The following is a 27,516-nucleotide window of genomic DNA, read 5'->3' on the forward strand; positions in this document are numbered from 1 at the left end:
CAAAACAGTTTCTTTCTCTCCCCTCACTGGGTTATTTGGTCTGAGGACAGGTGTGTTCTTTTTTTTTTTTTTCTCGACCCCTCAATTTAATGACCGCCTGGTTCAAAGGTCAACCATGTGCAATTACTTTGAGCTGAAGGCTGCTGAAAACCCCCAGCAGCTCTGAGTGATGTAACATGACGACGGGGGCGTATTGGGCTTCAGGAGGTAATAATATCCTGGGCCCTGCAGCTGACACTCTGGAGGCTCTGCTAAATTAAAGAGCCTCCAGTCGTCATTTCTTTTCACCTTTATTTAACCAGGTAGGCTAGTTGAACACCTTTATTTAACCAGGTAGGCAAGTTGAGAACACCTTTATTTAACCAGGTAGGCAAGTTGAGAACACCTTTATTTAACCAGGTAGGCTAGTTGAGAACACCTTCCCCAACCAACCAGTCGGGACTGGTGTGCGGGGAAGCTAGAGAGTTGTGCTTTGTAAAGGCCTATTTAACCAGGTAGGCTAGTGGAACACCTTTATTTAACCAGGTAGGCAAGTTGAACACCTTTATTTAACCAGGTAGGCAAGTTGAACACCTTTATTTAACCAGGTAGGCTAGTTGAGAACACCTTTATTTAACCAGGTAGGCAAGTTGAGAACACCTTTATTTAACCAGGTAGGCAAGTTGAGAACACCTTTATTTAACCAGGTAGGCAAGTTGAACACCTTTATTTAACCAGGTAGGCTAGTTGAAACACCTTTATTTAACCAGGTAGGCTAGTTGAGAACACCTTTATTTAACCAGGTAGGCTAGTTGAGAACACCTTTATTTAACCAGGTAGGCTAGTTGAGAACACCTTTATTTAACCAGGTAGGCTAGTTGAGAACACCTTTATTTAACCAGGTAGGCTAGTTGAGAACACCTTTATTTAACCAGGTAGGCTAGTTGAGAACACCTTTATTTAACCAGGTAGGCTAGTTGAGAACACCTTTATTTAACCAGGTAGGCTAGTTGAGAACACCTTTATTTAACCAGGTAGGCTAGTTGAGAACACCTTTATTTAACCAGGTAGGCTAGTTGAGAACACCTTTATTTAACCAGGTAGGCAAGTTGAGAACAAGTTCTCATTTACAATTGCGACCTGGCCAAGATAAAGCAAAGCAGTTCGACACATACAACGACACAGAGTTACACATGGAGTAAAACAAACATACAGTCAATAATACAGTAGAAACAAGTCTATATACGATGTGAGCAAATGAGGTGAAATAAGGGAGGTAAAGGCAAAAAAAAGGCCATGGTGGCAAAGTAAATACAATATAGCAAGTAAAACACTGGAATGGTAGATTTGCAGTGGAAGAAATAAAAATAATGAGGTGCAATGGAACAAAATAAATAAATAAATAAAATAAATTCAGTGGGGAAAGAGGTAGTTGTTTGGGATAAATTATAGGTGGGCTATGTACAGGTGCAGTAATCTGTGAGCTGCTCTGACAGTTTCAGAGATTTTTGTAGTTCGTTCCAGTCATTTGCAGCAGAGAACTGGAAGGAGAGGCGGCCAAAGAAAGAATTGGTTTTGGGGGTGACCAGAGAGAGATACCTGCTGGAGCGCGTGCTACAGGTGGGTGATGCTATGGTGATCAGCGAGCTGAGATAAGGGGGGACTTTACCTAGCAGGGTCTTATAGATGACATGGAGCCAATGGGTTTGGCAACGAGTATGAAGCGAGGGCCAGCCAACGAGAGCGTACAGGTCGCAATGGTGGGTAGTATATGGGGCTTTGGTGACAAAACGGATGGCACTGTGATAGACAGCATCCAATTTGTTGAGTAGGATATTGGAGGCTATTTTGTAAATGACATCGCCAAAGTCGAGGATTGGTAGGATGGTCAGTTTTACAAGGGTATGTTTGGCAGCATGAGTGAAGGATGCTTTGTTGCGAAATAGGAAGCCAATTCTAGATTTAACTTTCGATTGGAGATGTTTGATGTTGGTCTGGAAGGAGAGTTTACAGTCTAACCAGACACCTAGGTATGTGTAGTTGTCCACGTATTCTAAGTCAGAACCGAGTCATCAGTCGCCTTTTGTCCCAGAAGCCTTCACCACTGTTAAAGGGGGTAAGGGTGTTTAAGAATGGGAGTATACACTGTCCACTTATAGCTCCGTTAGCTTATCAGTTTGATGTTTCACACAAAAAGCCCATTTAGAGGGAAAATGGTCGCTGCTTGATAGCATTATTGTGTCTCAAAGGCCTGATTCTCGGTGCCCTGTTACCAAATGGCACCATAGGGCCTGATTGTGTAGAGCAGTCGGAGGAATAGGACAGGCCTTATCTGCCTGCTCAGAATAGGGGCTGGAGCGGTGGCTCACAGACCTACCGTTGTTATCAACACAGCCTGTGTGGTGCTTTCCGTTGAGCAGATTGTCTAGAGGAGGCTGGGCCCTCCACAGTGGTTTGTGACAAACAGCCCTGCATTTCCTGTGGTCAGACTTTACGCATGTTTTCTTCTCTTTTAAATGTCTGCCGGTTTCTTGAAGAAGGATTCTGGAAACTTTGTTGTCTGAGTAAGCGGAAGCCAGGGGATTGGAGCAGTTAGCCAGAGTGCAGCCAAGGATTGCTGTGTTTTTCCACCACATGGTCTCATTCAGACCGGGGAGACTGGAGGCTTTGCTGCTCATGTGAAACGGTCAGTACTTGGTCTAAACTGACGACGCAGGCGACATCATTTAACACAACTCTGTCAGCTGAGAGGGATTTTACCATCAGTCTATATCAGGCCCAGTGATTGACAGTTCGGCATTAAACTTTGGGATATTTTTTTATTTTATTCCTTTACTTTCTTTTAATCTCAACAGATCCACTGTTCTGCCACAGGGGTTGAGAGTTGTTTTGAGGAGCCCGGTCGTGTTTCCTATGTTATGTGTTTTTTTTTCAAGCAGAACAGCTATTTGGCCTCTCGCTCCCTCTGTTTCTCTCCCAGTCACTGGTGTTGGTCAGACAGACACTGGGATGGCCGCTGGGTTAATATTTGCATAGTGTGGGCTGCTAATCAGGCCAGTAAACTGGACACCACCCTTCCTGGAGCGCTATCCATCTTGCACCAGAGTTACTCCCTCAGGCTCCAGAGCAGTCCAGTCTCACCCTCCTCCTAGCATCTGTTTGTTTTCTCTTTCGTCCTTCATTCCGGCAGTAATTGTCTGCCACAGTCAGCGACAGGGCGCAGGGAGTCAAATGTTCTTTTGAGAAATGGAGAGGTTTTATCTTCTCGTTTTCTTCCAGAAAGCACCACCGACCTGTCTGCTCCTGCCCCGGGGGGCTGAATGAGGAGAGCAGCATCATTTCCTGTAAACTAGCGCTCTCCTGCCTGAGATCGATGTGATGGCCTATGTAATACTCAGTGGACCTGTGCAGTCACCTAAACCCTGCAGGTTATGACTAGCCTCTCCCTTCTTGGCAGAGCAGAGATCATGTATAGTATGCCGGTAGTTTGTCGATGGCTGGAGTTGAATGAGGAAGGAGGGGTAAAGGTTGGTTAACATTTTAGATAACCTTATCTGTATCAGGGTTTGACTGTGTCAGTTGCTGAGGTCTAACGTGATCGGCTGGCTATACAGAACATTAGGAGAGTGGAGCGGCCAGTATTGATGTGTTGCTGATTACTGGGCGATTTGGTTGTTTTCCATACTGTAGGAACAGCAGGACATGGTGCACACAATGATGAGTGTTCTCTGTGGTGACACGGCACAACTGCTGAGAGCTCGATGGCATTCTCTTAGGACCAAGCTGGTTTCTGCCATTCATGACAAGCAACAACCAGAGTTGGGGTGGATTCCATGTTAGTTAATTTCAATTCAGGAATTTAATGGAGCGTTCCTTTGGGACATTTCCGTAATGTAAAGGCCAAACGGGGAATATTTCAATTGGATTTGAAATGGCCTATTCAAAATGGAATTGCCTCTACTTTTATTTGATGACCTGTCTTAATTCTCTGACTGAAAGCCTTGTTGTGGTGCCAACTGATGTGACCCCGTCATTCAAAACTAAACACATCCCTTTGAGTTACTTAATTACGTAATCATTGATTCCACTGTTAGGAACTGGGTTAGTCTCAACTTGTAGGCCTCCGGGACCAAAAGCCATTTCCTGTTCTCACCCTACCACTCCAGTTAGAGCTTGTTCTGAACACTATGTTGATGGAGAAGGGTTACTTGGTCTTATTCTGACCAACCTTACCCTAATCTGTGCCTCATCACATTAGTGCACATGTGTCAAACTCATTCCACAGTGGGCCTAATATTTTGGAGTTTTCCCTCCTTTGTACTTGATTTTGATGGATTAATGTCACTATTTAGTTAGTCTGTCTAGGTCTTAATTGAAAAGGAACACTAGGCCCTCCGTGGAATGAGTTTGACACCCCTGCATTAGTGACTGGATGATAGCAGCACACTATTATTAACAATATTTTGTTAAGCTCTTATTTTGAAAATTCCCTCTCCGATTGGCCTGCTACCAAGGCCAACCTCTGAATAAAGCTAAAGCCTAAAAGGTGTGTGCAGAAAAGCTGAAACGACAAGCAGTCCAGAAGCTACCCAGTGTTGCCTGCCTAGTCAGTCTAGCGAGTCAGGAATTGGCAGGCTCCCCTTTCTGCGAGCACGTGATTGTAGCCTGTTGAATAGTGCGCACTTCTGAAGTTCCCTTTTGCTTTGCACTGCTGCTGAGCACAACCCGGGCAGACTGTATACTGTAGTTCTCCACCGTCCTCCTAATAACTCCCATGAAGGGAATCATCAGGGTGTGTCTCACTGAACTTCAGAGAGAGGACCACATCTCCTAACATGGCGGAGAATGAGAGTGAAGACGAGTAGGCAAAGACTAGGAACGTTAGTTCTGATTCTTGGCTATTGAGCCTCATGTTTCTGCTATCGTTGAAAAGTTGGGGTCTTGAGAGCGAGGTGTTTGTTCTCTCATTTGGCACCTGTAATTATAGCTCCTTCCACTAAATCTGGAAGGTGTAATTTGGGAACAATTATTTTCTTCTCATTTTGGAGAGGTGCTGTCTACTCGACAGTGACTCACCACCCACAGTCTTGTTATTTGTGAGACGGGGTTGTCTTTTGGAAGCTCTAGCAGTCTAGCGACGGGGCTTTGGGACGAGCAGGCTCTGCATCTAAATCCGTCAAGGTGAATATGCACTGTTGATTTCTAGTCAAAGAGCCAACAGGGAAGAGAGACTGTCACTGGACGGGCTCCAGATGAAAGGAAGTAGGTTGTGGGCTCTCCAGGCAGGGCACACGGACAGCTATTCTGATAAGGTCACTGTGCCAGGGCGCCCTGCCACCCGCCACAGCTGCCACCTCTCTTTAGACCCCCCCCCAAAAATCCCACAGATTATGAATAAAACGTATCAACGTATTATCCTAGTCCCTCACTAGCCCAAGCCCGAAGACCTCATCCAATCTCCAAATATTTTCCATGGTATTTCCTGGGATGGCGTCGCTTCGTGTTTTTCTTTTTTCTTTCAAAATGAGAGGGGGGTGTGAGGGAGGAGCATTCCTCTCTGAGCTGTGTAATGTGAGAGGAGCTGGCTGGCATGTAGACCTGATGCTAGGGCTCTGCCCCCCCTACTTCTCTCTGAGACTCTCTCTCTCTCTTTCAACCACTCTCTTCGAACACATCGGTTGCCTAGAGACCTGCTGTGGGATGCATGGTAACGGCAGGGAAAGGTCATCCAAACCTTTTTGAGAAGTTAGTCATCTCCTACGGTGGAGGTGGTAGGGGGGCTCCAGTGGATGAGGCAGGAATGGTGAGGTGTTCTAGAACACTCCACCGGAGCGTATCTTCTTCCCTCTGCTAGGCGCTTGATTGGTCAGCTTGGTGTCTCTGGCTGTGGTGGGAGTGGGGTTTCTTTCTGTGGAGGTGTTTGGTGTGACGTTGTAACGGGCTAAAGGTCAGCTGTGATGTCATCCCTAGAGTGATGCAAGTGTCATTATGAGAGCAGTGTGGAAGCCTCTGGTTGTTCTTGCTGAACTCGGCAAGATTGTTGCTTGGTTATATTTGCTAATGCACTTATCTCCATTCATGATGTTTTAATGGAGGGTCTGTGTTGCTGAATTTTGTGTTGCTATTATGCAATTGCACATGCAAACATTCAGAGTGAGCAGGCTTTGGAAAAAATGTCCCCCTCCCAGTACTTTTCCATCGTTTTCTTGAGAAATGGCACCGTGGTGTAAAGCACATGCAGCAGTGAAGCCGTTCAAGCTTCAGTCATGTGTTTATGAAGAAACCGGAGAATATCTGCACGTTATTAGGCTAGCCTGTATCGTGAAGTTTTTTACCACAGGGGGTGTGTGTGTGTGTGTGTGTGTGTGTGTGTGTGTGTGTGTGCGTGCAGCTTGTTTAGAACAACTGGAAAGGTCACCTTTTCTTTTCACTATGCAAATCAATCAGCCAATCGGCAACCTCCAGTCATTTGTTGACATGGTCTTTTTATATCACTATGCAGACTGGACTTTCTCATCTAGCAGGAATACATGAAAATACACCTACATTTATTTAGGCCCAGTGTCATTTTATTTGAATGACATCCCCTCATAGCCACTTACCTCGTTGACCTAACTGAAATCACATGTCATGTCCGTGGTGAAATGGATTCCCATAGGACACTTTGACCTTTCACACTGCTCTTTGCATTAACGCTATAGTTAGAACCTTTACAGTTGCTGTTTAATATTTTAGATGTTGTGTGGGTGTGAGCATCAAAACGACGTTCCCTAAGTAGGTGGATCACGCTTTGATAATATGCTAACGTTGTCTTTCTTCTCGTTTGAATGTCTCTGTCCAGGTATGGCCTCACAAGTCTGGATCTACCCACCACACATTTATCAAACCCAGACTAGTGCCCTTTGCAGCGTGAAGAAAGTCAAAGTGGAGCCCAGCAGCTGTGTGTACCATGAGAGAGCCCAACCGCGGACTTCTCTGAACGGCAGAACCCTTGGCATAGCGCACCCGATCAGACTCGCTCCCTCCTTTGCGACCCGAGACTTGGCAGTGGGCGAGAGAACGCGTGGCGGCGGGCAGGAGTTCCCTGTACAGACGGTGGCTGTGCGTGGGGTACGGAGGAAGCAGAACGGAACAGGAGGAACCGGCCCGGCGGAGGCCCAGCAGCCCCAGGACACAGAGCCAGTCCCCTGGCAGGTCAAGGGGCAGGAGCAGACAGACAGAGACAGGGGAGGCAGCAGTAGTGGAGCGAAAGGAGGAGGGGGAAGGGGGGAGGAAGGTAGAGGAGGAGGTAGGAAGGAAGAGACAGAAGGTGACTGGGAAGAGGGTGATTGTGGAGGTTTGAACTTGGCCGACAGCGCTCAGCGATGTGGGCTGAAACGTAAGAGCGAGGAGCTTGATAACCGCGGGAGCAACATGCAGATAGTGGAGGACCTGTCCATGTTGCCAGCCATGATGCAAACGACCAATGGGGGGAATCCAGCTGGGTTGCCCACGGCTGTAGGGGGCGGAGGAGGACCCCCAACCAAACAGGGAGCGGCGGGCGGAGCAGGAGGGGGTGATGGGGACTACCAGCTGGTGCAGCACGAGGTCCTGTGCTCCATGAAGAACACGTACGAGGTGCTGGACTTCCTGGGCCGCGGCACCTTCGGACAGGTGGTAAAGTGCTGGAAGAGGGGTACTGGGGAGGTGGTGGCGGTGAAGATCCTGAAGAACCACCCGTCATACGCGCGCCAGGGCCAGATAGAGGTGGGCATTCTAGCCCGGCTGAGCGGGGAGAACGCGGATGAGCACAACCTGGTGCGGGCCTTCGAGTGCTTCCAGCACCGCAGCCACACATGCCTGGTGTTTGAGATGCTGGAGCAGAACCTCTATGACTTCCTCAAGCAGAACAAGTTCAGCCCGCTGCCGCTGAAGGTGATCCGACCCGTGCTGCAGCAGGTGGCCACGGCCCTGAGGAAGTTGAAGACCATGGGCCTGATCCACGCTGACCTAAAGCCGGAGAACATTATGCTGGTGGACCCTGTCAGGCAGCCCTACAGGGTGAAGGTGATAGACTTTGGCTCGGCCAGCCACGTGTCCAAGGCTGTGTGCTCCACATACCTCCAGTCCCGGTACTACAGGTCAGTGTCCACAGAGGTTGGGGATGGAGGGTTACACATTCAATGCTGGGTTGTTTCTGTACAATACAGGCTGTCTATAATAAGTCAGTGAGTCAGCGCAGGAGAGGCCAGGATGATCAAATTCTGACAGCAAATCCTTAAAGTTTAAGAGTAATGACATATCCTCCCAGATATGCTGGAGCTTCTGGTAGGGAGCTGAGATCATCTTGAAATCTAATTCTCTGGTGTCCACATATAGGCAACCATGAGGTCGGGCTGCACAATGAATCGATTTTACATCGAAATCGCAATACGGACACGTTCCATATCACATACAATGTTTTGAAATGCCACTCAGCCGTGTGTAACATCCGTTTCTCTAGTTTAATCCTGTTTTTCTCCTGCGGCTGCTTTCCACACACAGCAAGGCTTGCCCTCAAGGATCGTAGTTCCTCCTCCTACATCCACTAAGTTTGCGCTCTGTTCTGTTAGGTCAAATGCAGTCAACCGATTGTTCCAAACAAGAACAATGCTGCGGTCCACTTTACTTTTTAAAATAAGTAATGATTTTTTAATTATTCTAACAGTTTACCCAAGTGTTTGGATTTTTATCACAAGCCAAATCACAATCGCAATAATAAAATAATCACAATTATATTATTTTGCCCATATCGTGCAGCCCTACCATGACAAAAAACGCCCTTCTGAGATCAGACAAGGATATGTCTCCTCTATTGCCTAACATCCTGCGTGTTCAGGAGCCGCATACCACGACCTGTGAAAAAATGTGACCCCACAGCATTACTGGCAGGGGGTAGCCTGCTCACGTCCCCTCAGCCTGGGAAAGGAAACAGTGTTCTGAAAACAGACTGCAACACAATGAGGCGGGGAAAAAATCAATAACTGTCTGTATGAGTTTGTGAACATCTCACACATTGTTATCAGTCCTGGTGAGGCTGGGTTAGGATTGAGCCGTCACCAGTCTATAGGATATGTCAAGATGTCCTGGTGAGGCTGGGTTAGGATTGAGCCGTCACTAGTCTATAGGATATGTCAAGATGTCCTGGTGAGGCTGGGTTAGGATTGAGCCGTCACCAGTCTATAGGATATGTCAAGATGTCCTGGTGAGGCTGGGTTAGGATTGAGCCGTCACTAGTCTATAGGATATGTCAAGATGTCCTGGTGAGGCTGGGTTAGGATTGAGCCGTCACCAGTCTATAGGATATGTCAAGATGTCCTGGTGAGGCTGGGTTAGGATTGAGCCGTCACCAGTCTGTAGGATATGTCAAGATGTCCTGGTGAGGCTGGGTTAGGATTGAGCCGTCACCAGTCTGTAGGATATGTCAAGATGTCCTGTGAGGCTGGGTTAGGATTGAGCCGTCACCAGTCTATAGGATATGTCAAGATGTCCTGGTGAGCAAGGAACTGCCTGTAGGCAAATATTTGAAGTGTTATGCTTAATGCACAGGCCAAGGCTTAATGCGAAGGCCAAGGCTTAATGCGCAGGCCAAGGCTTAATGCGCAGGCCAAGGCTTAATGCGCAGGCCAAGGCTTAATGCGCAGGCCAAGGCTTAATGCGCAGGCCAAGGCTTAATGCACAAGCCAAGGCTTAATGCACAGGCCAAGGCTTAATGCACATATTTGAAGTGTAAGGCTTAATGCGCAGGCCAAGGCTTAATGCGCAGGCCAAGGCTTAATGCGCAGGCCAAGGCTTAATGCGCAGGCCAAGGCTTAATGCGCAGGCCAAGGCTTAATGCGCAGGCCAAGGCTTAATGCGCAGGCCAAGGCTTAATGCGCAGGCCAAGGCTTAATGCGCAGGCCAAGGCTTAATGCGCAGGCCAAGGCTTAATGCGCAGGCCAAGGCTTAATGCGCAGGCCAAGGCTTAATGCGCAGGCCAAGGCTTAATGCGCAGGCCAAGGCTTAATGCGCAGGCCAAGGCTTAATGCGCAGGCCAAGGCTTAAGAGCGTGAGGCCATGTTACATACAGACCATGCTAACCATTTGAGGATGAACAACGTCTCTGTCAGCCCAACGCCTCCCGAGTCTGAACGGAACTCCGTTACGAACCCTGATGCGTAGCATGGCAGCCTATCTGGTTTGTTTATGCTGAGAATAATGTTTCTTCTGCTCTTGGACAGGCCAATGGAAAACTCACCAGAAGAATGACTCTTGGCAGCACCCTATGGGCGCCGGTAGTTTTAGCTTTGAGAAACGAGGCCCTGAAATGATATGAACTGTTACGTAATGGGTTGTGTCAGTCAGTGGTCTGTGGGTTCTACCTCGTAGCTGCTGTGCTGGCAGGCTGTTTGTGTGAGGAGGAGGATGTTTAGTGAAGCCCCATTCAGTACTCAGTTCCTGAGAGGTCTCGTCGGAGGAAGAACACGCAGGAGGACTTGTTTTTGTGACCGGAAAATACATTTGTTCTCCTTAAATAGAAAGCACTGTACTGTCTCTCAGAACATCTCATAGGGGCCGCTGGGCCTATTTAGTGATTCACATGCATTATATATAGGGGGGATGGTTTGACTGTTAAACACCACAGAGGTCTGTCTTGTAAAACGTCGTTCTAATGTAATGACTGTAATGGTTCTGTCATAGCTGGCTGCACCATATAACGTCATGGCCTTGCATTAGCCACTGTGAGCTTCCAGTTGCTCTGGTACCAGATCCTGTTCTGTGTGGTGGTGGTGAATGATGACACCCTGATGAAGGCTTTAATGCTGAAACCAGTCGGTTTAGGAAGCACCTTTTTACTGAACCTGAAAAGGCCTGAGTATCACAGACTCGGTTTCTCCTTCAATTCATCCACCTTGGTCGGTCTGTGAGGTAGAAGAAGTAGCGGCCTATTCTTTTCCCCTTGTTGTGGTAGCACAGGTCTGCCTGGTGGAGGACCTGGCAGCTCTCCTGTTTTCCACTGCCTCAGAAGAGCATCATCAGGCAGCCTTACTGCACCAGGATGGATGTTTCTAATTACCCAGTTCTAATTAAGGTCTCTGCTCTGGTTCTGGGGGGAGGAGGGGGAGAGAATGGGCCCGTGGGCACTGCAGCCATGTCCTCAGTAAGTGGGCCTAACGCAGGCTAGGCTTCTCTGGTGTCTGGTTCGCTAGTGGTTTGCTATTTGACATGTTTATTGAACAGACCAACACCCAAGAAGGAGGCTGTCATTTTTGCAAGCCGTTGTAAAAGTGACAGCGTAAAAGTAACATTTCAATTGAGATTGTGTCTGTACCACAACAGAGACATGAAGTCCTGTGCGTGTTTTAATTTGCACTTTAAAATCCCCTCATCCTGTGTATCTTTCCCAGCCCTGGGTCTTCTGCTGGCTCTCAGAGAGACGAGGTCAGCCACTAGGGACTGACTCACACTGCTCAAATTCATGTGCGTCATCTCATTCCAATTCCAACTTTTTGCTGCATGTCTTCTCAAGGCATGTTGGAGAGTCTTGAAGTCAACACACACACACACACACACACACACACACACACACACACACACACACACACACACACACACACACACACACACACACACACACACACACACACACACACACACACACACACACACACACACACACACACACACACACACACACACACACACACACACACACACACACACACACACACCCTATAGATATAGCATGTTGTAGACCTATCGTCAGTTCAGAGTAGTTTGTCTGTCTGGTACAGTGTCCAGCATCGTTGTCTGGTAATTCAATAGAGCCACAACAAGCCCATCCACAGCACAGTAACTCAAGTCCACTGACAATGTCAGGAATGTCCAGGGGAATTTTGGAGAGCTCTAGGGTGTATTCATTACACCGATTCTGTTGCATTTAGTTTACTCCAAACAAAATAAATGTTTTGCCACGAAAACTAGAGTTTCTATTGGACAAATTATGGTATGTCCCTCCCTGTTTCATTCCGTTTGCTGTGCTTGCTTCTGTTTTGATCTCAAACAATAAATGTTTTCTTTTGCACGACATAATGAATACACCCCTGCTGTGTATCCTGCTCTAAACACACAGAGCTTCCAGGTTTTTAGGGATCATACATGTATGGTTCCAGAGTTTGATACATTTTCCTAAAGCCCCATGGGAGTTGGAGTATACTGTACTTGTTGTCTGTATTGCAGACTTGGCAGCTGGTAGATAATATGTTGTCGTTACGTAGGTGTGGGCACCTAATCCCCACATGCCCCTGCTGCTCCCTCTCTGATTAAATCTGATGACACAGTCTGTCTGAGCCCATACCAGCATCTTACTGCCCTGGACTAGACTCCAGTAGTCTGTGCGGCATTACTTTGCATTCGGCTGTTAAGATGATGCAATTGGTTCCCCGGTAAGCTCCTCCCCTGCCCTCAAACAGCAGAGCCCATCATCCTACTCCAGGCAGTTGTTTTTGAGACCCTCCCTGATATCTGATTGGTGTTGACTCCGGTCAGTCATTTCATTTTGAACATCAACAGACACTTTTGACTTCTGAAAACATTGTGCAAGTGATGATGACCCAGGTCAACCAACGGGCTTGGCGATGATATCATCACATTCATCACAACGCAGTCATTTAACATACAGTATATAGAAAATGATATTAGTGTTTGTGGAATTTACTTCTGCCAGATGCCTTTTATGAAGTTGTGTTAAAGACCATTCCGCTTTGTTTTTCACCCATTTGAAAACCATCAAAAAGACTACAAAAATGTAACTACAATACTACTTCCTGGAAAGCGGTGTGTCACTTTCATACCGTATAGCCATTGAACAAACTGTATTAACCAGACTCTGGGGTGGAGCGTGCAGTCAGTAATGAGACTCCAGTATGTGTAGCATCCCTCTCAAGTCTCCTGGGCCTAGGCAGGGTAGCCTAGTGGTTAGAGCATTGGACTAGTAACCGAAAGGTTGCAATTCAAACCCCCGAGCTGACAAGGTACAAATCTGTCGTTCTGCCCCTGAACAGGCAGTTAACCCACTGTTCCTAGGCCGCCATTGAAAATAAGAATTTGTTCTTTAACTGACTTGCCTGGTTAAATAAAGGCAAAATAAATAAAAAATGTGCTGACTTTTCAAGTTCTATAACAACTCTCTCATCTTCCATCTTCAATTTCTGCATGTGTCACAGAGGTGGTGTTGCCAGACGTTCTGTGGTATGATTCTCATTTTTATAAGCCCTGTACATATGACTAAAAGTGATGACGTCATTTCATCTCTTACTGAGGAAAGTTTGTCTCCTCACAATTCACTGGGCTCGATCATCTGAGGAATGACTGTTGGGCTAGCTGAATGCATAATTCATGTGAGGTGCCAGGCCAGCAGACCACGTATGCGAGGACATATTGGGTGGTAAATTGTGCTGAAAGCTGTGGAACTCATCTTTGAGAGTCTCCCCTGCCCTCGTTTGATTAATGGTAGTCACTGGCTGAGTGAGCGGTTTAATTCCTCAAAGTGAGATGGAAGGAGTTAGTGATTAGTTTGTACTCCTAATGTTATGTCTTAGTGTCTGGTGAGTACCTCTCTTTGGACTGGTTTAGACTCTGAAGCGAGCCTTTTAAATAGTAGTGTTATTACTTGGGAATTTGAGGTTTCTCTTTGTCTAAAGAACTGATGGGCGATTTAGTTTGATGTATGAAGAGAGGATGGAATTTTGATGGTATCTCATTCAATTATGCGTTGCAAGTTCAAACCGAAAGTGAGGTGAATCGATCGGAGAGAGGCTGAACAGGCCTCCTTAAAATGTTCAGCTAAGTTGTATCCATAGGGAACAGATGGATGCTGTTCGTCAGCTAAAGGCAGTTCCTGGAACTGCTCTCGTGGAAGTGAACACCATCGGCTCGTCTGTCAGTGCCAATATCACGTAGCCTCATCATGTTCTGTGGTATCATCTCCGAGACGGCGAGACCTTCTGTTTGGTTCTCTTTCTTTCTTAAAAAGAAAAAACTGCCACATTTATTTCAAATGAGCCTATTTGCTTGTTGCAGCCTGTTCTGTGAGGTGATTCTGTTTGGTAGTTTTTGAGTCAGTCACAACAACAACAAAAAGAAACCCTTCCTAAGAGTGGACAGTATCAGGCTGTTATGTCATTTAGATGTGGCCTCGTCTCTTAGTAATGTTTGGGTTGGTGGAAAAGGGAAGATACTGTAGAATGACTGTCTCACGGCAGCTATATGTCTTAGTACAGGGGGATTTACATTTAATTAGAATAAGTCATGCTGCCTGAACATATTAAAATGGGAGACTTGGTTCTGGGTTATCCATTTCCCTCTGTAGTGTCTCTCTGTACTTATTCCTGCTCACTGAGGTGAGATTAGTTGCATTGAGCCTGCAGCCTAGGCCTTTTACTGCTGCTTCTCTGTAGGTGTGGTATCTCTGTGTAGCCTAGGCCTTTTACTGCTGCTTCTCTGTAGGTGTGGTATCTCTGTGCAGCCTAGGCCTTTTACTGCTGCTTCTCTGTAGGTGTGGTATCTCTGTGCAGCCTAGGCCTTTTACTGCTGCTTCTCTGTAGGTGTGGTATCTCTGTGCAGCCTAGGCCTTTTGTGGTACTGCTGCTTCTCTGTTCTCTGTAGGTGTGGTATCTCTGTGCAGCCTAGGCCTTTTACTGCTGCTTCTCTGTAGGTGTGGTATCTCTGTGCAGCCTAGGCCTTTTACTGCTGCTTCTCTGTAGGTGTGGTATCTCTGTGCAGCCTAGGCCTTTTACTGCTGCTTCTCTGTAGGTGTGGTATCTCTGTGCAGCCTAGGCCTTTTACTGCTGCTTCTCTGTAGGTGTGGTATCTCTGTGCAGCCTAGGCCTTTTACTGCTGCTTCTCTGTAGGTGTGGTATCTCTGTGCAGCCTAGGCCTTTTACTGCTGCTTCTCTGTAGGTGTGGTATCTCTGTGCAGCCTAGGCCTTTTACTGCTGCTTCTCTGTAGGTGTGGTATCTCTGTGCAGCCTAGGCCTTTTACTGCTGCTTCTCTGTAGGTGTGGTATCTCTGTGCAGCCTAGGCCTTTTACTGCTGCTTCTCTGTAGGTGTGGTATCTCTGTGCAGCCTAGGCCTTTTAATGCTGCTTCTCTGTAGGTGTGGTATCTCTGTGCAGCCTAGGCCTTTTAATGCTGCTTCTCTGTAGGTGTGGTATCTCTGTGCAGCCTAGGCCTTTTACTGATACTTCTCTGTAGGTGTGGTATCTCTGTGTAGCCTAGGCCTTTTACTGCTGCTTCTCTGTAGGTGTGGTATCTCTGTGCAGCCTAGGCCTGTTACTGCTGCTTCTCTGTAGGTGTGGTATCTCTGTGTAGCCTAGGCCTTTTACTGCTGCTTCTCTGTAGGTGTGGTATCTCTGTGCAGCCTAGGCCTGTTACTGCTGCTTCTCTGTAGGTGTGGTATCTCTGTGTAGCCTAGGCCTTTTACTGCTGCTTCTCTGTAGGTGTGGTATCTCTGTGCAGCCTAGGCCTTTTACTGCTGCTTTTCTGTAGGTGTGGTATCTCTGTGCAGCCTAGGCCTGTTACTGCTGCTTCTCTGTAGGTGTGGTATCGTAATTTGGCTGCAGTCCCACAGCTCTTTGTTTGACACAGGTTTAAGGACGGTGTTATGAGAAAAATGAACTGTCTAATTCATCATACAGCACCGCAGAACTTTACAATTTCACAAATGATAAAGAGCCGTACACAAAGAAAGAAAAATGTGTTTAATTCACAGTCATACGTGAATGTGAGTTTTTGTGGGTAAAGTAGTCCTATGCTTTAGTAGCCATGCATACAGAGTTCATAGCAGTTCCAGTATGAACAGGGAAGCTGCAGCAACGTGTATGTAATAAAAAGGAGTGATCTCTCATGGTCTGTCATTTGTCTTCTCTCTAGTTGTCCACCAGTAGCAGGGTAAACATTAGGAGTTTAGTTACAGAATAGGTCTAAGTTAGTTGACAGGTGTGTGTATTTCTGTATTCAGGGGAGACATCTCTTGTATTAATAATTGAAGCAAGAATGCTCAAGCTATATCCAGATGTGTGTACTGAAGAGAAATGAGTTTGCAGTACATTACCACTTTGATGACCATATCTGCTTTCTCTGGTCTGATAGTTCAGTCTGGTTGACTCTCTTGGTGGCATGTCAGCTGCAGAAGAGTCTCCCACAACATCCTCTGGGTTCAGCTCATCTCTCTGCTCTCTGACACACACACAACCCAGCCTGACACACACACACACACACACACACACACACACACACACACACACACACACACACACACACACACACACACACACACACACACACACACACACACACACACACACACACACACACACACACACACACACACACACACACACACACACCCCAGCCTGACACACACACACACACACACACACCCAGCCTGACACACACACACACACACACCCCAGCCTGACACACACACACACACACACCCCAGCCTGACACACACACACACACACACCCCAGCCTGACACACACACACACACACACCCCAGCCTGACACACACACACACACACCCCCAGCCTGACACACACACACACACACCCCCAGCCTGACACACACACACACACACACACACACACACACACACACACACACACACACACACACACACACACACACCCCAGCCTGACACACACACAACACACACACACACCCCACACACACAACACACACACACACACCCCAGCCTAACACACACACACACACACCTAACACACACACACACACCCACACCCCAGCCTGACACACACACACACACACCTGACACACACACACACACACACACACACACACACACACACACCCAGCCTGACACACACACACCCTGACACACACACACCCTGACACACACACACCCTGACACACACACACCCTGACACACACACACCCTGACACACACACACCCTGACACACACAGGCCTCCTTTCACTCACTTCTGGTAAATGCACCATATTTTAGGAAGTGTCTCAAAATAGAAACGTCTCACTGTAGCCCAACACTGTACTTTAGTGACTTTTGGCATGAAGTTAAATACAGTGTGCAGCTGCTCTCTCCTCCATTTGCCAGTTCAACCCATCAAAAGCACAGGTCACCAAGTCCTTCTCACCAGCCATTTTTATCTTCAGATACAATTTTAGAGCATTATATTGCCTACTTTCAATGGAGGACCACATAAAATGATAAGCCTGGCCCACCAGCGGTACTTTGTTTCTGAAGAGCTTAATGAAGACTTCTATTCAACCTAATGGGGGATGTCATTTCACAAGGCAAGCGGGGCAGTGATATCATGTATGCCACGAACAAAGCACTATATTAATTCAGTTGAACAAATGGAGAAAGTTCCCCTCAACATGCAGTTTGCCGTTTACAATTCCCCCAAAATCAATTGATGACTTTTAGTGGACTTTCCCTCCTTCACTGCATCCAGGTTGTTTGAAATAGAAAAGGGAACTGTTGGTCTGTATCCTGATGTTTATACTGTCAGACCCGTTCTGTACCGGGGTATACTGTAGATGTTTATACTGTCAGACCCGTTCTGTACCGGGGTATACTGTAGATGTTTATACTGTCAGACCCGTTCTGTACCGGGGTATACTGTAGATGTTTATACTGTCAGACCCGTTCTGTACCGGGGTATACTGTAGATGTTTATACTGTCAGACCCGTTCTGTATACTGTAGATGTTTATACTGTCAGACCCGTTCTGTACCGGGGTATACTGTAGATGTTTATACTGTCAGACCCGTTCTGTACCGGGGTATACTGTAGATGTTTATACTGTCAGACCCGTTCTGTACCGGGTATACTGTCAGACCGCAACTAATGTTTATACTGTCAGACCCTTCTGTACTTTTTGGCCTAAATTACCGCAACTACACACAGGGGCTGATAAATGTATAAAAAGCCCACTTCTTAATAATTTTTGTTGCCTAAATCCCCCTTGGCTCTCTCAATGTTGAACAGCACCTTGGCTCTCTCAATTTTCAAAAGTCCCATGGCTCTCTCAATTTTGAACAGCCCCTTGGCTCTCTCAATTTTGAACAGCCCCTTGGCTCTCTCAATGTTGAACAGCCCCTTGGCTCTCTCAATGTTGAACAGCCCTTGGCTCTCTCAATGTTGAACAGCACCTTGGCTCTCTCAATTTTCAAAAGTCCCTTGGCTCTCTCAATGTTGAACAGCCCCTTGGCTCTCTCAATGTTGAACAGCCCCTTGGCTCTCTCAATGTTGAACAGCCCCTTGGCTCTCTCAATGTTGAACAGCCCCTTGGCTCTCTCAATGTTGAACAGCCCCTTGGCTCTCTCAATGTTGAACAGCCCCTTGGCTCTCTCAATGTTGAACAGCCCCTTGGCTCTCTCAATGTTGAACAGCCCCTTGGCTCTCTCAATGTTGAACAGCCCCTTGGCTCTCTCAATGTTGAACAGCCCCTTGGCTCTCTCAATGTTGACCAGCCCCTTGGCTCTCTCAATGTTGACCAGCCCCTTGGCTCTCTCAATGTTGACCAGCCCCTTGGCTCTCTCAATGTTGAACAGCCCCTTGGCTCTCTCAATGTTGAACAGCCCCTTGGCTCACTCAATGTTGAACAGGTAAACCCTTGGCCTGGCCAATGTTGAACAGCTCTTTCTACCAACTCACATGTACATGATAAGGGATCCCCCTTGGCTCTCCCAATGGCTGACCCCTTGGCTCTGCTCAATGACCCGCCCCTATGATCTCAATACCCGCCCCTTGGCTCTTCAATGGAGGCCACCATGGCCTCTCAATGTTGAACAGGCCCTTGGCTCACTCAATGTTGAACAGCATAGTCTTTACCAGTATGTGCATCCAGGGAATGTTTTGGCCTTTCCCATTGGCTAGACCTATTGGCCTGCCTCATCATATGATTCAATACTTTGGTTGCTTCCGATATGCCACCATGACCACTAGCCCCCAGGGAATGGTTGTGGAAGTGGTGTCCTGACAAGGCAAGGACTGCTACAGATTATTCTGCCTGGTAAACCCTTGGGCCTGGCCATTAGAGAATTGCACAGGTCTACCCTAACATCACATTACATGATAATGATCCTGCCTCCTGCTGTCGCTGCTCCTCTGGTTAGAGGATCTCCCAGACATACGGAGGGAGAGGGCAGAGAGGGGTAGGAGGTGGAGGGCAGAGAGGGGTAGGAGGTGGAGGGCAGAGAGGGGGAGGAGGTGGAGGGCAGAGAGGGGTAGGAGGTGGAGGGCAGAGAGGGGTAGGAGGTGGAGGGCAGAGAGGGGTAGGAGGTGGAGGGCAGAGGGGGTAGGGGTAGGGCAGGGGGGTGGGGGGGAGGGGGGGGGTAGGAGGTGGAGGGCAGAGGGGGTAGGAGGTGGAGGGCAGAGGGGGTAGGAGGTGGAGGGCAGAGGGGGGTAGGAGGTGGAGGGCAGAGGGGGGTAGGAGGTGGAGGGCAGAGGGGGTAGGAGGTGGAGGGCAGAGGGGGTAGGAGGGAGGGGAGGGCAGAGGGGGTAGGAGGTGGAGGGCAGAGGGGGTAGGAGGTGGAGGGCAGAGGGGGTAGGAGGGGAGGGCAGAGGAGGTGGAGGGCAGAGGGGGGTAGGAGGTGGAGGGCAGAGAGGGGGTAGGAGGTGGAGGGGGCAGAGGGGGGAGGGAGGTGGAGGGCAGAGGGGGTAGGAGGTGGAGGGCAGAGGGGGTAGGAGGTGGAGGGCAGAGGGGGTAGGGGGTGGAGGGCAGAGGGGGTAGGGGGTGGAGGGCAGAGGGGGTAGGGGGTGGAGGGCAGAGGGGGGTAGGAGGTGGAGGGCAGAGGGGGTAGGGGGTGGAGGGCAGAGGGGGTAGGGGGTGGAGGGCAGAGGGGGTAGGGGGTGGAGGGCAGAGGGGGGTAGGGGGTGGAAGGCTAGGGGTGGAGAGGTTGCTTAAAATAGCTGATGGGAAGGCGACCAGCGCCGTTGGACTTCTATAGATGGTGAAGCTCGCTGGCAGCCGGAGCAAAATATGGGCCGGGTGAAATGCAAGAGAGAGCGTGCTTTCTGGTTCAAGGTCAACCAGCTCCAACGTCAGCTGTTTTGCAATGTGTTTGCAGTCTGGATGGGTGTGTGTGTCTGTGTCCACATAGTGGGTGGAAATATTCACGTGGAGTCTATTTGAATGTGAGTCTGTGGTTTCTTCACCCCCTCAGACTTCCACGTTTGGGGCCTTTGCCTGGGCCCTCAGACATGATTCACTCTACTTTTTATTTTGTTTTCCCCTTTTAAAACCCTGTAGCCATTTTGGTCTGGCACTTTTAATTAGTTTAACATTTCTCCTCTCTGTGCTTGGTTATTGGTGAACCACCGGCTCCCCCTCAGTCCTTCTCTCCAGACTGAGGCATGTTTGTTTCTCTGACTGAACCTCCTAATTGGAGTCTTCAGATTGAAGCCCAAATGCCAGCGAGCCACGAGAAGGTTCCCTTAATTACGCCCCAGCACCCTCAACCTCTCTCTCTGTCTCTCTGTGTGTGTCAGACGTCCTGTTTCTGACGTCTTTACAAGACTCTGCGTTGAAAAAGTGCTCAACACAAACCCCCACCTCTAATTGCTTTCATTCTGCAGTTGATTCTCCTGGTGCGTTAACCTTTCATTTCTTTCCACTCTGCAACTTTTATTCCCTCAATTTCATACTCTCCCGTTTTCATTGCCAGTAGCAATTTGAAATAGAAATGTGTTTTAAATAGGATTTGCACTTTCAAACAAACGTTTGTGAACTTAAACCTCCCGTAGCTAAGGACGGTCCCCTGCTTTTGTCTTGGTGGTGTGTCTCCATCGGTTCAACATGGACGCCATGCTGGGTGTTGCATCATAGACCAGTAGCTTATCAGAAGCCAGCTAACACCACTAATTACCCACTGGTGTCGAATGTTACTGTGCTGTGTATCACTCTACTGGAGACTGCTGCTTGTGTGTGTGTGTGTGTTTTGGCAGGTAAAAGTGTGTGTGTTGGTGATCTCTGTTTGTTGTGTGGGTGTGTAAAAAGCCTAGTGTTTGTTTGTGTATACAGTATATGATCCCTTGTGTGTTTCTTTGTGTGTGTGTTGTTTTAGGAAACTGTGTCGCTGGGCGTAGGCCTGGTGCTACCAACCGATCAGGCGTATCTCCTTCCACAGGTAACACTAGGCCTCTGTTTCTGTTTGCAGAGCAAGCTCATCAATCATTCATCAAAGACCGCTCCTAGCCAGAGAACTGGTGTTAGCAACAGCGTAAACACAGCCAATCACATTATGTCCTACAATGTAGAACATGGCTAATTTATCCTGTAACCCAATTTGACTCACTAAAAACGTGGCACCAACTTCACTGAATCGGAGGTGAGACTGTCCCAGCCAAGGATCGCTGGGTGTTGGTTTGACGTTGTCTCTCTGTCTGTCTCTCTCTCTCCTGCTTTGTGAAATGCTACAGGGTTGATTATGGTCTTCGATACTTTGTCTGCTGCTCTTGATTGAATGCCTGTCCATCTAGTATAATGACAACATATCAAATCAAATCAAATTGTATTTGTCACATACACCTGGTTAGCAGATGTTAATGCGAGTGTAGCGAAATGCTTGTGCTTCTAGTTCCGACAATGCAGTAATAACCAACAAGTAATCTAGCTAACAATTCCAAAACTACTACCTTATAGACACAAGTGTAAGGGGATAAAGTATATGTACATAAAGATATATGAATGGGTGATGGTACAGAGCGGCATAGGCAAGATACAATAGATGGTATTGAGTGCAGTATATACATATGAGATGAGTATGTAAACAAAGTGGCATAGTTAGTGGCTAGTGACACATGTGTTACATAAAGATGCAGTAGATGATATAGAGTACAGTATATACATATACATATGAGATTAATAATGTAGGGTATGTAAACATTATATTAGGTAGCATTGTTTAAAGTGGCTAGTGATATATTTTACATTTCCCATCAATTCCCATTATTAAAGTGGCTGGAGTTGGGTCAGTGTGTTGGCAGCAGTCACTCAATGTTAGTGGTGGCTGTTTAACAGTCTGATGGCCTTGAGATAGAAGCTGTTTTTCAGTCTCTCGGTCCCAGCTTTGATGCACCTGTACTGACCTCGCCTTCTGGATGATAGCGGGGTGAACAGGCAGTGGTTGTTGTCCTTGATGATCTTTATGGCCTTCCTGTGACATCGGGTGGTGTAGGTGTCCTGGAGGGCAGGTAGTTTGCCCCCGGTGATGCGTTGTGCAGACCTAACTACCCTCTGGAGAGCCTTACGGTTGTGGGCGGAGCAGTTGCTGTACCAGGCGGTGATACAGCCCGCCAGGATGCTCTCGATTGTGCATCTGTAGAAGTTTGTGTGCTTTAGGTGACAAGACAAATTTTTTCAGCCTCCTGAGGTTGAAGAGGCGCTGCTGCGCCTTCTTCACGATGCTGTCTGTGTGGGTGGACCAATTCAGTTTGTCTGTGATGTGTACGCAGAGGAACTTAAAACTTACTACCCTCTCCACTACTGTTCCATCAATGTGGATAGGGGGGTGTTCCCTCTGCTGTTTCCTGAAGTCCACAATCATCTCCTTAGTTTTGTTGACGTTGAGTGTGAGGTTATTTTCCTGACACCACACCAAGGGCCCTCACCTCCTCCCTGTAGGCCGTCTCGTCGTTGTTGGTAATCAAGCCTACCATTGTTGTGTCGTCAGCAAACTTGATGATTGAGTTGGAGGCGTGCGTGGCCACGCAGTCGTGGGTGAACAGGGAGTACAGGAGAGGGCTCAGAATGCACCCTTGTGGGGCCCCAGTGTTGAGGATCAGCGGGGTGGAAATGTTGTTGCCTACCCTCACCACCTGGGGGCAGCCCGTCAGGAAGTCCAGTACCCAGTTGCACAGGGCGGGGTCGAGACCCAGGGTCTCGAGCTTGATGACGAGCTTGGAGGGCACTATGGTGTTAATTGCCGAGCTGTAGTCGATGAACAGCATTCTCACATAGGTATTCCTCTTGTCCAGATGGGTTAGGGCAGTGTGCAGTGTGGTTGAGATTGCATCGTCTGTGGACCTATTTGGGCGGTAAGCAAATTGGAGTGGGTCTAGGGTGTCAGGTAGGGTGGAGGTGATATGGTCCTTGACTAGTCTCTCAAAGCACTTCATGATGACGGAAGTGAGTGCTACGGGGCGGTAGTCGTTTAGCTCAGTTACCTTAACTTTCTTGGGAACAGGAACAATGATGGCCCTCTTGAAGAATGTGGGAACAACAGACTGGGATAGGGATTGATTGAATATGTCCGTAAACACACCAGCCAGCTGGTCTGCGCATGCTCTGAGGGCGTGGCTGGGGATGCCGTCTGGGCCTGCAGCCTTGCGAGGGTTGACACGTTTAAATGTTTTCCTCACGTCGGCTGCAGTGAAGGAGAGTCCGCATGTTTTAGTTGCGGGCCTTGTCAGTGGCACTGTATTGTCCTCAAAGCGGGCAAAAAAGTTATTTAGTCTGCCTGGGAGCAAGACATCCTGGTCCGTGACGGGGCTGGTTTTCTTTTTGTAATCCGTGATTGACTGTAGACCCTGCCACATACCTCTTGTGTCTGAGCCGTTGAATTGAGATTCTACTTTGTCTCTATACTGACGCTTAGCTTGTTTGATTGCCTTCCGGAGGGAATAGTTACACTGTTTGTATTCGGTCATGTTTCCAGTCACCTTGCCCTGATTAAAAGCAGTGGTTCGCGCTTTCAGTTTCACGCGAATGCTGCCATCAATCCACGGTTTCTGGTTTGGGAATGTTTTAATCATTGCTATGGGAACGACATCTAATGAACTCGCTCACCGAATCAGCGTATTCGTCAATGTTGTTGTCTGACGCAATACGAAACATATCCCAGTCCACGTGATGGAAGTAGTCTTGGAGTGTGGAATCAGATTGGTCGGACCAGCGTTGAACAGACCTCAGCGTGGGAGCTTCTTGTTTTAGTTTCTGTCTGTAGGCAGGGATCAACAAAAATGAGTCGTGGTCAGCTTTTCCTGCTGCTGGAGTTTCACTGTGGTTCTCTCAGAAATGATTGCTAACGGGGTGAAAGACCAAGGAGCTGCAGCAAGTCCTTGCCTTGAAAACACCAAGCTGCCTTGGAGATGACTGGAGGACATGTCGTTTTGAAGGCCACGTCGTTGTCTATGTTGGGTTCAGTCAAGGATGGACAACTTGTTGCTAAGGCCTGGTTGTTCAATCCAGGCATTGTGTTGTCAGTTTTGGTCAAATACAGGAGACAAGATCTGACATTCTGATAAAGGGACTGGAACACGCCTGCTCGCTGGGACACGCCTGCTCGCTGGGACACGCCTGCTCGCTGGGACACGCCTGCCCGCTGGGACACGCCTGCCCGCTGGGACACGCCTGCTCGCTGGGACACGCCTGCCCGCTGGGACATGTCTGGAGAAGTTGTAGCCTAAGTTGCATTTTTATTTTCTGACACGGGCCAGAAAAAGGTTGACTTACTCCAGGAAAATATCCTAAGAGAGGCCTGGGTGAAATAGTTAGAAATAACATATACTAATGTGTTTGTTGGGTTGTTTTGGTTGCTATGGCTCTTTCATGTCCAGGGATCCCTGGCTATCAGGCACTGACACCCCGAACTCCACATCAGTCTCGCTGTTTCTCATACACTGCTCATTGGGATGTGACTGACTGGCTCATGATTAGTTAGCCAGCTGCCTTGGACTGATTTAGCCTGATCAGCTGAGTTGGGGTTCTATGCTGCCTTGGACTGATTTAGCCTGATCAGCTGAGTTGTGGTTCTATGCTGCCTTGGACTGGTTTAGCCTGATCAGCTGAGTTGGGGTTCTATGCTGCCTTGGACTGGTTTAGCCAGATCAGCTGAGTTGGGGTTCTATGCTGCCTTGGACTGGTTTAGCCAGATCAGCTGAGTTGGGGTTCTATGCTGCCTTGGACTGGTTTAGCCCGATCAGCTGAGTTGGGGTTCTATGCTGCCTTGGACTGGTTTAGCCTGATCAGCTGAGTTGGGGTTCTATGCTGCCTTGGACTGGTTTAGCCCGATCAGCTGAGTTGGGGTTCTATGCTGCCTTGGACTGGTTTAGCCCGATCAGCTGAGTTGGGGTTCTATGCTGCCTTGGACTGGTTTAGCCAGATCAGCTGAGTTGGGGTTCTATGCTGCCTTGGACTGGTTTAGCCAGATCAGCTGAGTTGGGGTTCTATGCTGCCTTGGACTGGTTTAGCCAGATCAGCTGAGTTGGGGTTCTATGCTGACTTGGACTGGTTTAGCCCGATCAGCTGAGTTGGGGTTCTATGCTGCCTTGGACTGGTTTAGCCCGATCAGCTGAGTTGGGGTTCTATGCTGCCTTGGACTGGTTTAGCCAGATCAGCTGAGTTGGGGTTCTATGCTGCCTTGGACTGGTTTAGCCCGATCAGCTGAGTTGGGGTTCTATGCTGCCTTGGACTGGTTTAGCCCGATCAGCTGAGTTGGGGTTCTATGCTGCCTTGGACTGGTTTAGCCCGATCAGCTGAGTTGGGGTTCTATGCTGCCTTGGACTGGTTTAGCCCGATCAGCTGAGTTGGGGTTCTATGCTGCCTTGGACTGGTTTAGCCCGATCAGCTGAGTTGGGGTTCTATGCTGCCTTTTGAACTGAAAGGAAGAAGAGGGCTGTAGCAGACCGTGGCCCAACTAGGAGCTAGTAACAACACTTCATCCATGGTCCCCAGCCTCCTGTACCCACTAAACATTAGCTTAGCTAGCACCTTTGTCACAACTCTCCAGTGTACACAGCAGTAATCTACAGACCGGCCGAGCCCTGCCCATGTAAAAATGCTAGCCATTTCCTCCTGGCTTCCCCTGGCTGTCTGCTAATAGACCAATGTGGTGAATTACATAATGTCCATGTCTGTTGAAAACCTTATCTCCAAAACACACTTTAGGAAAAAAAAAATTACCATATATTCCAAACGAACATAAAATTATGAAGCTAAAGAAGCTATTTTGAAAAATTATTGGTCCTAGAGTCCTGAAATGTTCAGTGTACATTGAGATTTGCTACTTTCAATAAATATAAAAAGAAAATATGACAGTGACAATAAGCAATGTTTAAGTAACAAGAAGTACTGTCAGTGAGCCAAGTGTCTAGTTGTCCATGGGCCGTGAGACAAGTGTCTAGTTGTCCATGGGCCGGGAGACAAGTGTCTAGTTGTCCATGGGCCGGGAGACAAGTGTCTAGTTGTCCATGGGCCGGGAGACAAGCGTCTAGTTGTCCATGGGCCGGGAGACAAGCGTCTAGTTGTCCATGGGCCGGGAGACAAGCGTCTAGTTGTCCATGGGCCGGGAGACAAGCGTCTAGTTGTCCATGGGCCGGGAGACAAGCGTCTAGTTGTCCATGGGCCGGGAGACAAGCGTCTAGTTGTCCATGGGCCGGGAGACAAGCGTCTAGTTGTCCATGGGCCGGGAGACAAGCGTCTAGTTGTCCATGGGCCGGGAGACAAGCGTCTAGTTGTCCATGGGCCGGGAGACAAGCGTCTAGTTGTCCATGGGCCGGGAGACAAGCGTCTAGTTGTCCATGGGACTCTCCAGAAAAAGGAGTCTGAAACAAGCTACAGTACATCACAGTACATCTGGGTTAAAATCTGCACAGAGCGTGCTGCGAGGCAGATGCTTTTGTATGTCGGAGGGTGGCCTGTGAGGGTGGCCATTACACACATGCACACACGCTGAGGCTCAAAACAATCTTGTTGCTTCCCTCACTCGTAAATTCAGGGCGCCAGCTCACGCGAGCCAGTGAAAGTTCACACAGAAGGCAAGAGGAGACTGCTGTGTTAAGTCAGGTTTTCCACGTATTTCTGGAATTTCTCCCCCTCCACATAGCTCCACTAATTACAAGTCCCCCTAACATCCAGGCCCCTTTTGTACTGATAGAGAGTGAAGACTGCTCTGCAAAAATACACAAAATCAAGTGTTTGAAAGGTCAATTTAGTGCTCCGTTGACTATTGTTGTAGAACATATTTCAGTTTTACGCCATTTGCCCTCATGGTTGATGCATCCAGCTCCAATTGCTGTGTTTTGCTCTCTTCTCCCTGCTGTGGAGATGGAGGAGAGCCCTGCTGACTGTTAGCCTGGAGGTTTTCCAGTAAGTGGGTGGACCAGTGGAGCTCCTGTAAAACTCAATGTGCATTTCAGTAACGAGATAATGAGGAAATTTCACTCTGATGCCTCCACAGGCATGTGTGTTTCTGTTTGGTAGTGTGTTGTGGCGTTGATTTAATTGAATTGTTTTCACATTTGCAGGCCTGTGTTTTGGCCTGGGCAGCGTAGCGAGGCAGACTGGAAAAGAGTTGTGGATGATGGATCGAGGGTAATGACTGGGTCAGGATGTGGTGAGGGAATGAAATGGTTGGTGGTCCACTGGCCTTCAGAATCTGGACTCTCCCCCCTCGGAGGTCCTTCGCTACCTCTGCTGTTCCCACTGGAGAAAGTGTCCAATAAATAAATGATCCATTTAAAAACAGACTATTTTTAATGTGCACCTTATG

General features: G+C 48.2%; 1 protein-coding gene across 1 annotated transcript in view; it reads left to right on the forward strand.

Moving 5' to 3' along the window:
* Window positions 1-27,516, forward strand: part of LOC124018097 (homeodomain-interacting protein kinase 3-like) — a 92,745-nt gene that overhangs the window by 11,145 nt on the left and 54,084 nt on the right. The window contains 1 exon segment of the mRNA XM_046333367.1: window positions 6,821-8,099. Coding sequence (XP_046189323.1) covers window positions 6,823-8,099 — 1,277 coding nt within the window. The 5' untranslated portion in view covers window positions 6,821-6,822.

Source organism: Oncorhynchus gorbuscha, unplaced genomic scaffold (genome assembly GCF_021184085.1).
Source record: "Oncorhynchus gorbuscha isolate QuinsamMale2020 ecotype Even-year unplaced genomic scaffold, OgorEven_v1.0 Un_scaffold_390, whole genome shotgun sequence".
In the NCBI taxonomy this organism is placed as follows: Eukaryota; Metazoa; Chordata; class Actinopteri; order Salmoniformes; family Salmonidae; genus Oncorhynchus; species Oncorhynchus gorbuscha.